General features: G+C 46.5%; 1 protein-coding gene across 1 annotated transcript in view; it reads right to left on the bottom strand.

The window, feature by feature from the left end:
- Positions 1-14,850, bottom strand: part of SMG1 (SMG1 nonsense mediated mRNA decay associated PI3K related kinase) — a 68,212-nt gene extending 53,362 nt beyond the window's left edge. Inside the window, exons 1-8 of the mRNA XM_066609464.1 lie at positions 14,698-14,850; positions 7,173-7,336; positions 4,977-5,132; positions 4,279-4,415; positions 3,159-3,217; positions 2,186-2,399; positions 1,140-1,265; positions 968-1,040 (exon numbers count right to left, since the gene is read on the bottom strand). Coding sequence (XP_066465561.1) covers positions 968-1,040; positions 1,140-1,265; positions 2,186-2,399; positions 3,159-3,217; positions 4,279-4,415; positions 4,977-5,132; positions 7,173-7,336; positions 14,698-14,810 — 1,042 coding nt within the window. The 5' untranslated portion in view covers positions 14,811-14,850. The remainder of the gene's footprint in view (positions 1-967; positions 1,041-1,139; positions 1,266-2,185; positions 2,400-3,158; positions 3,218-4,278; positions 4,416-4,976; positions 5,133-7,172; positions 7,337-14,697) is intronic.
- Positions 14,851-16,937: the final 2,087 nt, after the last annotated feature.

Here is a 16,937-nt window from a genome sequence, read left to right on the forward strand (position 1 = left end):
ATAAAGCAAACAAGCAACACTAAAAAAACCCCCTAAATTATAAACATTTTATTGCATCACTCTATAATGCAAGCGATTTCCCTTTAGAGAGATATAATAAACCTTCAACAATAAACCATGAAGGGAAACCATAAAGGATGCTTGATGCCCCACTGAAAATGAAAGAACGGGTAGAGATAAAAGGGAGAGAAAAAAATAGTATGGGGGACTTCCACTGAAAGTCAGTTAATTAAAGTAAAACAGCAGGGAGAGTGCATGAGAGCCATAGCAGGGCCACAGTACTAAGGACCCCTCAAGCTCCACCATGTTTCTGCCCTGTTTGGGGTATCCCACCAGTGCTACTTTTGAAGGAGAAAAAAAAAAAAGCAGCAACAGGTTACATCAGTGGTTCCCAAACTGTGTTTAAAATAGGACAAGAATTCACAAAGGTGCCACAGGATGTCCCCAGCAGCCTCTTCTTACCGTTTCTCCTGGGCACCACCATCTTGAATTGCAAGAGATCTCACACAATTCAAGATGGCGGCACCCTGAGAGAGCCAGGCAATGGCACCGCCACAACAGGGCTCTGTGACTACAGGGTGCTGTGACCACGGCAAGTTTGGGAACTCCTGGGCTACACTAATAAGCTCCAACATGCACTTTGGCCCTAAACAGGTTTTAAAAATGAACCACTCTAGCCAGCCATGCTCCCCTCCCTCCACACTTCTTTTTCTACTCAGTACAGGATGGAGGAGGAGCAGGTGCAACAGCTGACATGCTGCGGGGTGAGCAACAGCAGTGACATTTGGTGGGACAATCATGCAAAAGGGATAGTGTTTGACACATTGCCTCAGGCACCAGGAGGTCTTAGACCAGGCCTGAGGGAAATGAAGTATCTTAGAAATAGAGGCTTTTGGCTTCAAGAGGGACGACCAGAAGTGTACAAAGGCCATCGCATGCAACTCTTTTAATGGTTTTTCAGACTTACCAGACACTTGCTGCGTCAGAGAAGGTTTCTGAGTGTGATCAATATGCCAGCCAACTAATATGTCAACTGTGTCCTTAGAAAGCAATACCAAAAAAAAAAAATTAATCCACCTTATAAAACATGAAATGGCTAGGAAAAAAATCAACCAACCAAGAAGGGTGAAAGTGCTTACCCTGAAGTTAGTGCTGAAAATGTGAGGGTAACATCGAGACACGAGAAGGATGCACTTCACACATTTACACAGCAATTCTGGGGTGTCCACATTCTCCAAGATAGACTGCAGGCTAGTCATTACAAGCTTTGGAAGGGAGAAGAGACCCACTCAAAAATCATTCAGTTTATTCTAAAAGTTGTTTACGGGTGTTACAACAGTTGTATTTAACAACTACTACTAATTAAAAAAACCTGATAGAACAGAATATCTAAAGTGGAAAAGTTGAGAGGCCAAGCTGCCAATTTCATGCATGCTTTTCCAGGGAACATGCCTCACTAAACAAGACAGACCTTTTGAGCAAACATCCATAGGACTGCACTGAAAATGATGGGCAGTGCAATCCTACACCCCCCCCCCAAACTGGCACAAGTCCCTTGTACCGGCTCTGACCATTGCAAACATGCCATAAAGCACGTTTGTGCTGACCCGGGAGGAGATGAGGTCGGTGCACAAACATGTGCTGACCTGGTTGCACCAGACCCGCACCAGGACGGGGTAAGTTTAGTCTGGTGGCATACTGCCTGGCACAGGGGTTTTGGGAGGGCAACGGGCAGTGGGACCAGGACCCTGCACTTGAGCCAGATCCTAATCCCACTTCTGAGCAGCCCAGCATTACAAAGGCTGCTCAAATCTGCACCATCGATTTAGGTGGTGCAGATCCAAGTAGCCCCATAAGGCTGCCTGGAGCTTAAGGGGAAATGATCCCCTTACTCCAAGCTGTGTCCCAGCCTGCACCAAACCTGTACTGGATAAAGTGCAGGCCAACTAACCTTCCTGTTCCAGCACAGGTTAGAATAGCGCCCCCAGAACATTGGCCTTAGTTTTTACTGGACTGAGCCCTTTTTAGATCCCACATCACATTTCAAAACACTGTATATATTACACCTGACATTTAAAATGCATTTTAATGCACTAATATGTTTGACTGCTTAGATTCCAGTTTAAGAAGATCATTCAATATCTGCAAAACCAGAAAATGCACCAATTTAAATTTTTATTCTTACTTGCATTACAGATGAAAAGGCTTTCTTCTCTCCCACAGTCTCCAAAGCTTTGTAAGTTGCACACAAATAAAGAAGTTTAACTTCATCTTTAGTGGACGAGCTAAATTTGCTAAAAATCCATTTAAAGATCTTCTCCGCCTCGTAGCTTAGAGAAGCACAAAGGAGGCCGAGACAGCAAGCTCCCTCCTGTCTCAGTTCCTGAAGCAATTTGCTACTGCAAGTATCCAAAACAAAAACACAAAGAAGCATTAAGAACTGCTAGTCATGAAAATTAGATTGCTAATTCAGTCAAGAGTTGAATTATAAAGCAACTAAGAGTCAGTAGCACCTTAATGACTAATCCATTTATTTCAGCATAAGTTTTTCAGTTTCTTGGCAGATGGAATTCTACTTCAGATGAAGTACTGAAGTACAGATGAAGTACTGAAGTAATGAAATGCTATCCTTCGGTTGACAAGCTTGTGTGGCAGTCAAGTGTTTGGGATAGAAGAGATACATTACTCAAGCAAACAGTAACTGCAAACGAAGCACTGTTAGTTAACCCTGGTACTCGCTCCTCTCTGTCAACCAAGGACAACATTCCATGCACTTGATGAAGAGGACTGAGGTCCATGAAAGCTTGTGCCAAAATAAACACATTCATCTTACAAGGCAGTTACAAGACTCTTTGTTGTCTTTCAAAGGGGTAACTATGTCCAGTCTCTAGCACCAAAGACTTAGTTAGGATGCGGCATCACTTCACATAAGGGACATTAGGACAAGATGGAGACTCCACACACACAAACAACAGACACACACCCCAGAGTATCTCATAGTAGCACTCTCTTCATTTCCAAACTTACATAGGCCTCCACACACACCAACCTGTGGTGGACTGAACTTCTGTGCAAAGGGAAGTGTAAAACTTCTAAACCCCCCTCCCCCCATAATACAAGAACCCAGTTAAAACTTTGTGTCTCTCAATCCACCTTACCTTTCATTAAGCACATCATGTATGGCAGTCAAGATATTATCCAGTTGTTTAACAAGCACCTGTAATAATAGATATACCCAGTTTTCAGAATCCTTGCAAGCGCAATGCAAGTTCAATTTGCCTTGGCGTCAAAATGTTAACATGGTTTGCCACTCTTACTTCAACAGAAAAAAAATGATTTTTTTCTGATAGCTGATCAACTGTTGATTTTACAACTATCTGCACTGGGCAGCCCCCACTGCTATTTTGGTGACCATTTCCATGGCCAAAATGCACACAGCTCCCATCATATACAGGCTTCACTCAGGTTAGCAGCAATGTTTTGCACTAAAATAAGAAGAAATCTATATAAATATGGCAATAGGTCACACCCACCCTTGCTGATCTGTGTACCAGACACACAAAAGCACTCTCCATGAACTCTTTGATGGGAAATATGGTTAACACACCAACTACATGAAGCTTTAACACCCTGTAAATATCAGCAACCAGAAAAAAATTTGCCTTGTTTCTCTTAAAGAACAAATATACTTGCTTATTTAAAGAGATTCAGAAACAAAATTCTAATTCCCTCTATCTTACACACCTAGAGGCACAAGTGGTTCCTGCCTCCTATTCACAAAATTAGAACCTCTAAGGTCTTCACACCACAGTTCAACATTGTTTCAAAGAGAAGGTTTACAGTGTCTCAATGTTTTGCAACACGTGCAACTTCTTTGGGACCCCCAATACAGGGTGGGGCACAGTGTGCTGCAGAGGGAAGCCTAAGAGCATGGGTTGAGTTCCGAGGTTCTCTCCCTTCCCTCTACAGTCTCTCAGCCCCTCTTCTGAAGGATGCTCCAGAAAGTCGGGAAAGTTTCTGCCTCTGAACTAATCTCTGTTATGTTGTCACTATTTGATCTGTTGCACTAGCATTTGGGGCAGAGGAAAGGCAGTCACAGATGCAGAGGTGAAAAACAAGGTGAGGCTTCTGGACACTCACCTTTGGATACCCCAGTCTGTCATGCCACTGCCCCGCAGTCACTTCAATAAGGAAAACCACAATAGCTCACCCCCCAGCATCAAAATTAGCAATCCCCAGTGATTTTGAAACACTAACAGAAGACAAATGTTACTTAACCAGTTTGTTCTCTGGTTGCTGAATGAATTCTTTCAGTTGCTTTACAGTAGCCAGTCTCCGGTCTCTGTCGTCTTCCCGAGTAATCCTCCGAAGAAGATTTGACAGTCGAGACTCATCAGAGTAAGACAATGATCGCTCTGGAAATGAGAAGGCTGAATACATGAGTACCTGTTTTTGCAACTTTTAAAAACAACTAATGGCAAAATATAAGGAAAGTAGCTTGAGTTTTTGTTTGTTTGTTTGTTTTTTAAGTTTCTACCTGCAGGGCATTACAGTAGCTTGAGTGTTTAGTAATACAGTGAACAACCCAAGAATTCCATGTCAGTTTCTTGACTGGGCTGCATTCTCTGGGAGCAACTAGTACTCACTGAGAATTGTTTTCCTATTACAATCTTCTTTCTTGTCACCACATACTTTTAAGATGGCTGAAGACGTGACAACATGCATTTCAGCTGAGGCCTCTCAGTACTAACAAAGTGGCTATTGCCACACCAGCAAACTAGCAGCAGGAGCAAAATCCTGTACTCATTCCCCTCATGGAAACCCCCTGCACTTGGCTCCTGATGGTGCATCAGACACTAGCACTACCCTCTGGTACTGAGGGGTCAGAGGCCAGCCAGGCCCTCAGTCAGCTGCCAACTTCAAACACCACCCTGGACAGCAGAAATCCTTTTGCTTCAGGCCGACATGGTCCTTACCCTGTGTTTTCCTCATGTCTTTTGCAACTAAAGCACGATTCCCATGCTGAACACTGGTAAAATCAGGGTTGGTCACATTGTTAACTCTCAGCTCTTGCCCCAACGACTTCCGACCATAAGTATTTTCCCCAGATCCTCCATTGACACTGTAGCCACCTGGATATTGAAAAGATTTAAAGTCACATCAATTCATTTCTCCTAGGATCATGTATCCTCACTACTTTTCACTTTACTAATTAGAAGTCTCAATGATAATGGGTCATTTGGGAGTGAATTGTTGGGGATATCTTGGACACAGGTTCTCGCCAGGTGTCACCCTCTGATCAGAACATTTTACAAGCAGACATGGAACACTTCCTTTACCTAATAACTAACAGACATTTTTCTACAGTGCTTTATTGGTGGGGATGTGCAAAACACCTCACATCTTATCAAGATGAAATCCTAACAACCCTGTAGGATGAATAAGTATTATCCCCACATGGCAGGTGGGGAAGATGAGGTTGAAAAGGAGTGGCTTGCCTAAGGCCACTGAGTACGGTCATGGCACAGATGAGACTCAAACCAGGGAAGTCCTGATCGCTGACTCACACTTAGCCACTACTCACTTAGCCACTACGCTACACCAACGCTTGCTGCCAACTATTTTACTTCTGATCCATTAAAGGGATCACCAAGGCAACTTACAACACTATTTAGCAGCCACAAAACAATATTAAAACAGATTTAAATGCAACAACAATGAAAAAAATGCAACAGGTAGCAAACACAAAAGACAACATCAATTAACAGAACTAGAAAACCCCAAGAAAGCCTAATGAAGCTGCAAAGTCATCACTGCAGGCAGTTTCTGGGCTGGACATAATTACATAGTCATGACAAACATATAGTGGAATTTTATAAAAGCTTGTTGCTTAGCCCCATTTTGATTTTGTGAGTTGGAAGTCATTTTTCTCTAACCGCCCCCTGCCACTCGAGCTGCACACCAAAGATACAAAAGCCTAAATGTGGCACATGCCATAAAAAGGTTGACCACCACTGTATTAGCCAAAGAAGAACATCCAGAACCTGGGCCACAATCTGGCATCAAGTGGAAACAACCCTGGTCATCACATTCACACTTCTGAGTGGCCCACCATATCCTGGAACCATTTATTAATGGCTCCCAAGCAGATACAGAATGTCCTTGCTGAGAATATACACTTCCACATTTACCCAATGCCCAATTATAACTACAGGTGGAGCCTATTTATCCACGTTAGTTCCATTCCGTGACTCGGCGCAATTAACAAAATACGTGTTGTGCTAAATCCCATAGCGTTACACAAAGAGGTTGCAGCCTGATACTTCTCGATGGAAGGAAACTAAGGCAGCCGTTATCAATCCCCTCCCCTCCGTACTCAGCCCTCCCCATTGCCAGCTGCCCGGCTTCTTTCACATGGGGTGCTGATCTTTTAAGAGTCCAGCCCTATGCGTTTCTACTCAGAAGTAAGTCCCATTGTAGTCAAATGGGGCTTACTCCCAGGAAAGTGTGGAGAGGATTGTAGGCTAAATCTCATCCTTTGCTTGGTGGGAAAGTTTGCTTGTGTCGGTGATAGCCTGCACAATTGGGGGGGGGGGCTGCTTGTATCGGTGATTGCCTTCACCATCTCAATGGGGGGGGGATTTGGCAAACACTCCCTGGGTTTTTTTAAAGCAATCCTCTCTGTTGCTACCACACCTGCCCCTGTGTGTGTGTGTGTGTGTTTGTGTGTGCGCGAGTGAGCGAGAGAGAGCGCGCTCCACCTTGCTGAACGTGTTCTGGCTACAGAGATTTTTGGCCCCTCCTTCCCCTCTTCAGACTCTTTGCTGGCTCAGGGGCTCCAGGAATCTTACTGTTCCTTGGCAAGGGGAACATCTTCTATGGCTCCAGGGCTATTTCCCTGCCTGGGCAAGGCAGAGCCTTTTTTGCAGTGTTTTGGGCTGCCTGGAAATGGAGTGAGACGCCAGCACAGGGCAAAGGAGGCAAAGGTGTGTGTGGCTTTCGGTTCCCACACCCCATTCGCGTTGAGACAAATCCGCAGATAAAAAATCCGTGGATAAATAGGCTGCACCTGTATTTGATCAAGCTGTGGAACAATGATAGTAGCCAAACTATAAACCAATTTACTTACAACAATCAGAATTTCCTCTTGCATATCCAAGTTACCCACATACCTTTTTCTTCATTCTGTATGTCAGTGGTGGCTCTGATATCATCATGTCTATGTCGAGACACCACAGTTGAATTTGAGGGTTGTAATCCATAAGAAGAAGAACCACTCCGATCTCTGGATGAAGAGTATTTTAAATTCTCTTGATCAGCTGATGCACTGTCAGTTCTACAAAAAAAAAAAGAAGCAGCATTTTTTCAGTGTTCCATTCAACCTAGTCACATTTGGTCCTCACTATCATCAACCCTCTCCAAAATATCTGATCTGCAGGCAAGAAATATGAAAAGTTAAAGCGGTATTAAATATTCAGACCCTAAGGCTCATCTCCATAACCACCACCCATGGTTACACCTGAATGCAGCCAATACCTTCCAAGTAACTCTGAAGTTTATGAGAGGTGTCAATCTTTTCAAGAACAGCATTAAAAAAAAACAATTGATGCAAACTTTTATTCTGATTACATAATCTGATTTTTGTTTAAGCATATAGGATAAACCAAAAGATTCGTGAAATTTGGGCAATAAGATTCTACATTAAGATTAATAGTGCAATCCATGCAAATTTACTCAGAAGTAAGTCTAACAATGTTCAATGGGACTGACTTCCAGGCAAGGATGTAAAGCAGTGGTTCCCAAACTTTTTCGATTGGTGGATCCCTTGACCCAACTTGGTCATTGGCCACAGCTCCCCCATTAGGGCTACAACCCTATACATCATATAGGGCAGTGCGGTTTTTGCAGGAATTCTACAGCTTCCCTGGCTAGGTTCTGTGACTCCCTAGGGAGCCACGGCTCACAGTTTGTAAACCACTGGTGTAAAGGATTGCAGCCTGAAGCGCATTAGGCTCAATTTAGACAACTCAAGGAGGGGATAAGGGAGGAAGAAAATAAAATTGAGCATCTGTGATTTCTCTGAAAACGTATTTATGGAATCATGCCCAGCAGAATGCTTGCTATTGTATTAGAACAATATATTCAAACTCCAACACTCCAATCAAGTGTTTAAAAAAAAAAGGATATGCCACACAAACTGCAAAATCCTAAACATGCTTATTCCAGAAGTAACTCCCATTGAATTCAATGGGCCTTACTCTATAGCAGTGGTGCCCAAACCCCGGCACTGGAGTCACTTGCAGCCCTTGAGGCCTCTCAATGCAGCCCTCAGGGAACCCCCAGTCTCCAATGAGCCTCTGGCCCTCTGGAGATTTGTTGGAGCCCACACTGGGACGACACAACTGCTCTCAGCGTGAGGGCAACTGTTTGATGTCTCTCGTGGATGAGGGCTCCCTCCACTGCTTGATGTTTCACATCTGTGATGCAGTAATGGCAGCAAAGGAAAGGCCAGTCTTGCTTTGTGCAAGACCTTTTATAGGCCTTGAGCTATTGCAAGACCTTCACTCATTCATATAAGTTCATCTTTAATATATTCATTTATGTAAACTTATGTAAACTTATGTAAATTTTAAATGTAAATTAATTCTTTTTTCCCCAGGCCCCCGACACAGTGTCAGAGAGACAATGTGGCCCTCTTGCCAAAAACTTTGGACACCCCTGCTCTATAGTAAGCACAATGAGAATTGCCACCAGAGGACACATGCAGGGGAGGGAGATAGTTACAACAGTTAGCCAATTTATGTATGTTGCAATGTGCTAAGATTCTGCCTTTGGCAGCAATTAGCTCAGCTGTCTGCCCATCTGAGTCAGGGCAATCAGAGAAAACGTTGGCTGCATTCTCTCTTCTTAAGGGTCACTGCTTTCAGTTGGTTGAGCTGCCCTCATACCAAGAGTCTCTGCTTGTCTTTGGCTGAGCTCCTCAGTTCCTGGAGATGTGGGGCAGGCAAGAAGGGTCTATATACAAAGATAAGCAGGCCGGGCAGAAGCTTCAGAGAGCAACATGCTAAAAGTATAGGAACTACGAAAGGAGGATAAGAATCCAAATGGTACAGAAAAATAGAGTGTAAAGGGGGGGGGAACATTGAGGAGAAACACTGGAAAAGAGAATGGACAGAGAAGAGACCAAGGGGAAGGAAAACTGGAAAAATAAATGGGATGGGGAAGCAATATTCATGGCAGAAATTATAGTGCTGACAAAAGTTCATATATGGATTTGAAATAAGCAGCCAAATTTCTGGCTAACTGGATTACTGCTTTACACTTTTATCATACTGCAGAATTTCATATTAAAATCAGGTTAAACCCCCTCCCCCACACACACACCCCAGTAGCTGGTCCTCAAGGACATCTGCTCAGGAGACAGCACAAACTAAATGCAAGATCACCTACTTCCCATGTGTAGTATTTCATTATATATTTCGAGATGCTCCAACAACATTTTGTATCTCTATGGTGTTCTCTAGTGTTCAAAGCATTTCACATCTTGATATAACCCTTATAACAATCCTGTCAGGCAACCACTCCCATATTGCACGCGGAAAGGCTGAGAAGGAACAGCTGGCCTAAGGCCACCTAATGAGTTCATGGAAGAGGTGAGATTTGAACTGGGGGATGTCCCGATGCACAGTTCAATCTTGTTCAGCCACAAAGCTGCACAAACTCTCACTACCCAGATAACCAGGAACCAAGGACTTTCCCTGCCCTAAATGGCATTTGGTGGGCCACTGTGAGATACAGGAAGCTGGACTAGATGGGCCTATGGTCTGATCCAGTGGGGCTGTTCTTATGATGTGCTCCACAGTGTGCCACCTCATGATTCAATTCCACATGCCAGCACTCTCCAGCTGCAAGTGAAGCACAACCTGGTATTCTCAACTATCCCACTCACAAAAGCCCCAGGGGTTTCCTACACTGATAGGTGCAAAACATATATACATGCCCAAGACCACAAATGTGAGAGCCATCAAGGGCCCTGGAAGGTAGCAGGTGGACCAAGGGAAATATCTCCTAAGACATTCCACAGTATAGTATAGCAATGAATATTCAGCACAATTAAATAGTGTGTGTGTGTGTGTGTGTGTGTGTGTGTGTGTGTGTGTGCGCGCGCGCGCGCACACTCTACTGAAAAACATGCTTAGCTATATCTCAAATCCTGACTCAATAAGTATTTATACCAGCAGCACCTCTTCAGGGGCCTAAAGGAGAGCGTGTTAAAAGAAAAGCATCCTCAGAGGAGGAAGACACAAGTGGTGCAATGAATGACACAAGTGCTAAGTCTTGGCGCATTCAAAGAGGCTTAACACAACCTTCTTTCTCTTGAGTGCACCAAACATGCAAGCAAGATTACCAAACAGACACTGAAGAACACTAGCCGTTTTCCTCAAGGAGAGGCAGTATTAGATTACATATTGCTCCTGTAGCTACACAGATGTCACCAGAAATGAAGACACACAACACAGACTAGGACAGGGGATTATGCAGGGGATTGACAGAGTGGATAGGGAGATGCTCTTTGCACTCTCACATAATACCAGAACCAGGGGACATCCACTAAAATTGAGTGTTGGGCGGGTTAGGACAGACAAAAGAAAATATTTCTGTACTCAGCGTGTGGTCGGTCTGTGGAACTCCTTGCCACAGGATGTGGTGCTGGCGTCTAGCCTAGACACCTTTAAAAGGGGATTGGACAAGTTTCTGGAGGAAAAATCCATTATGGGGTACAAGCCATGATGTGTATGCGCAACCTCCTGATTTTAGAAATGGGTTATGTCAGAACGCCAGATGCAAGGGAGGGCAACAGGATGAGGTCTCTTGTTATCTGGTGTGCTCCCTGGGGCATTTGGTGGGCCGCTGTGAGATACAGGAAGCTGGACTAGATGGGCCTATGGCCTGATCCAGTGGGGCTGTTCTTATGTTCTTACTAAAAGCAAATTTCAACACAGAAAAAGGCACCCTACATATTAAGGCTTTGTTAATGCTTTATTGCTGAACTTACAAGATTATATGATGCAAAAACTCAACGTCATATTTCACCCATGCTTTCAAACTCTCTCCTTTCAATTAACAGGCACCTAAAAATGAAATACAGTATGATCTAGATTAGCAGTTCCCAAACCATGGGTCTGGGACCCACCAGTGGGTTGTGACCCAATTTTTGATGGGTTACGAAACTGACAGGGTGGATTAGGCTATGTGTATCAAGGGTTAAACAAACTACTCCTTGGGGGGAGCACTGTTGCCCCATCACCATTATAGCCACACCCTTTGGCATTTATTAATCAGACTGCAGGCTCTAGAGCCTCTAAAAAGTTTGGGAACCACTACTCTAAATACTAGTTTGCAGGCTAATGGCGTCTGACACCAACACAGCCATCTAAATCTCCTCCTTTCTGGAAAAAAACGTTAAGACAACAGTTGGGTAACAAACAGACCAATCCTAACTTGGGTTGGAACAGGGCGGCCAGCTGGTTGGGCTCCAACACAAAGTTGGGGACAAAAGAGATGGCGCAGACCCGAGCTGCCAGGGAATGAACATAAATGCCAGAACCTGGCCCCAACCCCCCATAGCACAGCAGGGAGACCAAAAAGCTGCTGAAGTGGGAGGAAATAGGGGGGCTGTGGCAGGGCTTTTGTGGGGTACCAAAAAGGGCCTCATGGGCTACATGTTAGACCACACTGCCCTAGTAAATCAAGATACCTGAGAAATATAATGAATTCAAAAATCTCCCAAAGATAAAAGTCACCTGCCACACACATGATGCACATGTATCAGACATACATTAGGATGGAAGAAAGACCTAAAGGCCATGGTACCATCAATACATATACGATCATACACCTAAGTTTTCCTCCTCTATTAATGGGCAATAAATTATCCACTTGATCTTCTTTCTACACCCACCCAACAAGAAAAGGATATGAATTTTTGGTAGTAACAGCCAAAGAGTCAGACAGAGGCTGGAGTTCAAAGCCCCACTCAGCCTTGAAAGTCAAATGGGTGACCAGTTACTGTCTCAGCCCAGCCTAATCCACCACACTGATGAGAGGATAATACAAAGGGAGGGAGAACCACTACCCCCCACTCAACTCTGAAGCTCACTGGGTGACTCTGGGCTAGCTCTCTTACCCTAGCCTACCTCACCAAGAGTTGTTATACAGGTGTTATACCTCGAGACTGAAGGTTGCCAACCAACCTCCTCACCCAGTAAGCTGTCCTACATTCCTTGGATTTTATTTTTTTCAACTTGATAAAATAAAATTAGGAAATACCCTATTAAAGCACATACACACTCCTCTCTTTCTCTCCTTGTGTACTTGTGTATCAGTGACAAAGAGTTTGAACAAACACACACCCCTAACAAAAAAATAAAGATCAGGAAATACCCACCATACAAAGCATACAAATGCACACACTTCTTTGGCCTGCATAGCCTTATTTCAGAAAGAGTGTTTTGTTTGCACATACACACCCATAATCTAATTAAAAAATAAATAAATACCCACCATACAAAGCACATACACACCTCTCTGCATGGTGTAGCCTTACTTCAAAGTGACAACATGCAAATGTGCAAATTGTTTTTTAAAAAGGTAATAACGATCAGGAAGTACCCACTATGCAAAGCATGTAGATACACAGTGCTCTCTCACTCAGAAAGTGACCAGTTTACATGTGTACACACTCACAAACAGCTTGCATGGCCTTTTTTCAGAAAAGAGTGGTAAGCGGTTTACATGCAAACACCATACACACGCAAAAATGTGTAGTGTAGCCTTATTTCAGGAAGAGTGACAAGGCATTTGCACATACATACAGTACATACACACTTCTGTATCCTTCTTTCAGAAAGTGACAACAAACTTGCATGTGTTTCACACTCCCAAACACCTTGCAAGGTGGCCTTATTTCAAGAAAAGTGGCAAGTAGTTTTGCCAAAGTGTACGTGCACACACAAGACAAAATCCAAACCCAGAACCAGCCTCTCTCCAAAGAGGCCCCAACAAACTGAACAAGGCTAAGAGAGGTGAAAGCCTCCCCCCAACCCTCAATAGGCCAGATGCAAGGGAGTGGCAAGAGGATGGAGGCCTCTTGTCGCCTCATGCGGTCCCTGAGGCATCTGGTGGGCCACTGTGAGATCCAGGAAGCTGAACTAAAAGTCTTTGACCTGACACAGCAGGGCTGTTCTTGTGCTCTTATGTGAAATCACAGGTAACAAGCTATGATGGGCATGTGCAACCTCCGGGTTATAGAAGTAGGCTATCTCAGAATGCAAGGGAATGGCACAGGATGCAGGTCTCTAGTTGTCTTGAATGCTCCCTGGAGGCACCTAGTGGGTCACAGTGAGATACAAGACGCTGGACTAGATGGGCCTTTGGCTTGATCTGGGAGGGGGAGCTCATCTTATGTCCTAATAACTTTAATAACTATAAGAATGATTAAACTTTGCAAAAACACTCTTGGAACTCCTTGCCACAGGATGTGGTGATGGTGTCTGGCCTAGATACCCTGAAAAGAGGGTTGGACAGATTTCTGGAAGAAAAGTTCATCCCAGTTCTAAACAAAGGTGACCTCAGAATGCCAGGTGCAAGGAAGGGCACCAGGATGCAGGTCTCTTGTATGCTCCTGGAGGCATCTGGTGGGCCACTGTGTGATACAGGAAGGTAGACTAGATGGGCCTTGACTTGATCCAGCAGGGTGCGCTCTCTCTCTCCCCCATGTTCAATCACCAGCAGTCTTCTCTGTCTCTCTTCCCCCTTTCCAGGACTGCCATCCTCCACACACACACACCTCTCTCTTCCCTCCCAGAAGTGCCGTCCTCCTCTCCTCTCTGCATGTATGTACACACATACACCCCATTCCTCTCTTCCCCCCAGAAGTGACATCCTCTCTGTGCAGATACACACACACACACTGTACTTCTCTCTCTCTCTCTCTCTCTCCACCCCACCCCACCCAGAAGTGCCACCCTCTCTGCATGCAGGCATGTGCGCGCGCGCACCCACACACACAAACGCACTCCTCTTTCTCTCCTTTCCAGGACTGCCATCGTTTCTACAAACACACACTCACACACTACTTATCTCTCTCTCTCCCCCAGAAGTGACATCCTCCCCCCCAGGACTGCCATCCTCTCTCTTCTCCCCCCCCACGCACCCCACTGCTCTCTCCTCATCCCCCCAGGGCTGCCAACCTCTCTACACACATACCCCACTCCTCTCTCTTCCCCACTCCTCTCTCTTCCCCCCCAGGGCTGCCATCCTGTCTCTCTCTACACACAGACACACCCCACTCCCCTCCAGGCCTGCCAACCTCTCCACACAGACCCCACTTCTCTCTCTCCCCCCCCCAAAAGTGCCATCCTCTCTCTCTCTCTCTCTCTCTCTCCACACCCCACACTCCTCTCCCTCCCCCATGCCTGCCATGCTCTCTGCCCACACACACCCTGGGAGGGAGGGCCGAGCTGCTCCTGAGCCAGCAGGCTGTGGGCCTCGAAGGAGGAAGAGCCCCCAAGAGGGGGGGCGAGGCACGCGCGCTCCTGGCCCCGAGGAGGAGGAAGTGCGCGGGGTCGGTGCGAGGCCCTGGGGGAGGGGCCCGCCCCGCCCCGCTGTCAAGCAGGCCGCGCGGCGCCGCCTCACCTGGCCGGCCAGTCATTCCAGCTGCGCGGGTGGAAGTGCTGCCTGGCGCTGGCGCCGCCGAAGGAGGGGGAGGTGCCGCCGCTCAGCCGAGTCCCCGGGGCTCTGCGGCTCATTACCTTGCCCGAGACGGCATGGCCGGCCGGGGGCGGAGGAGGGGGGCGGCGCTGCGGCGGGGGCGCGGGGGCGGCGGCAGGGGCGCGCGCTTCTCCTCAGGCGGCGGCGCTGCTGCTGCTCCGGCCTCCTCAGGCTGAGGGGGAGGCGACGACACTGCCGGCCCCGCCCGCTGCTGAGGAGTGCCGCGCGGCATGCCGGGAACGCAGGCCATGGGCGCTGCGAGGGGAGCGCCTGCCGCGGAGCATCACGGGACGGGCCCCGGCCGCAGGGCGTGTCCGCATGCGCGAGCGCTGAGGGAGTGGGCCGCTGAGGCGAGTGCGCATGCGGGAGCACACTGCTGGGCTGCCGAGGCGAGTTCGCATGCGCGAGTGCCGAGGGACGGTCCGCTCTCGCGGAGACAAGGCGAGCGCGCAAGCGCGAGCGCAGAGGGCTGCGCCCCTTGCTCGGTCGCGCGGGGACAAGGCGTGCACGCATGCGCGAGCGCAGAGCCCGGGCCTCGGTCGCTCGCGGACTAGGAGTACGCGTGCGCGTGCGCCGAGTCTTCGACTCTAGTCCGGCTTAGCTCCATCCTTGCTTCTCCTGGGTGGGAAAGGGATACAGGCAAGCCAACAAAACTGGTGGGGGCGTCTGCGCATGCGCAGGGAAAGACCAGGTGGAGGGCGTAGCTCCCTCCTTGCTACCCCTGGGCGGGACGGTATGTGCAAGGAGGCGAGCAGTGGGGGGGGGGTGCAGAGAGGGGGTTAGTTTTTTTGCATTGGACTTTTACTTTAAGGACTAAAGTATTTTTCTGGAAAGGGGTGAAAAAAATAAAAATTAAATGAAGTCAATTTTTATTTACACACTTATGTGTTTTATATACATTTTACATGCACATATATCCCGCTTTACCTCCCATGTAGGCATCCAAAGCAGCTTACAAATGTTCATAAAAACATAACACACCATGTAAAAGGTACAAATATTAATAGTGGCTGGGTGTTACCTTATTTTCAAATTTATATCCTGTTTTAGATCTTCTTCACAAATTTGTACACTATTTTATCTCCACAGTGGGCAATCTAAAGCAGCTTGTAAAAAGTTCATAAAAATCTAACATACAATATAAAAAATACAAATGTTAACAGTTCCTAAAAAGCATATAATCTAAAAAACTAATAAAATACGCTTGGCTTTTAATGAATTAATTTTTATTCCAAACTATACCTCAGTACAATATTTATTTATTACATTTTTATACCACCCTTCCTCCAAAGAGCTCAGGGCAGTGTACATGGCTGCTCCCCTCCTTTTTTCCTCAAAACACACCTGCGAGATAGGTGAGGCTGAGAGAAAGTGACTGGCCCAAAGTGACCCAGGAAGCTTCATGGCTGAGGGGGGATTTGGACCTGGATCTTCCAGCTCCGAGTCCACCTCCCAAACCACTACACCAACTCGGCTCAATATGGACAATGTTTCTAATAATATTTATTATTAAAAGTTTTGCAAATTACTTTAAGCAACTGCAGCTCACTGAACTAACACCATCGTTGTTGGCAACCTTCAGTCTCGAAAGACTATGGTATCGCGCTCAGAAAGGTGGTTCTGGAACAGCGTCTAGTGTGGCTGAAAAGGCCAATTCGGGAGTGACAATCCCTTCCACACTGGGAGCAAGTGCAGTCTGTCCCTGGTCTGTCTCCCTGGCTATGGGCCTTCCTTCTTTGCCTCTTTGCCTCAGACTGTTGGCCAAGTGTCTCTTCAAACTGGGAAAGGCCATGTTGCACAGCCTGCCTCCAAGCGGGCCGCTCAGAGGCCAGGGTTTCCCACCTGTTGAGGTCCACTCCTAAGGCCTTCAGATCCCTCTTGCAGATGTCCTTGTATCAAAGCTGTGGTCTACCTGTAGGGCGCTTTCCTTGCACGAGTTCTCCATAGAGGAGATCCTTTGGGATCCGGCCATCATCCATTCTCACAGCATAACCGAGCCAACGCAGGAGTCTTGTTTCAGCAGTGCATACATGCTAGGGATTCCAGCATGTTCCAGGACTGTGTTGTTTGGAACTTTGTGCTGCCAGGTGATGCCGAGAATGCGTCGGAGGCAGCGCATGTGGAAAGCGTTCAGTTTCCTCTCCTGTTGTGAGCAAAGAGTCCAT

Source organism: Tiliqua scincoides, chromosome 13 (genome assembly GCF_035046505.1).
Source record: "Tiliqua scincoides isolate rTilSci1 chromosome 13, rTilSci1.hap2, whole genome shotgun sequence".
Lineage (NCBI taxonomy): Eukaryota > Metazoa > Chordata > Lepidosauria > Squamata > Scincidae > Tiliqua > Tiliqua scincoides.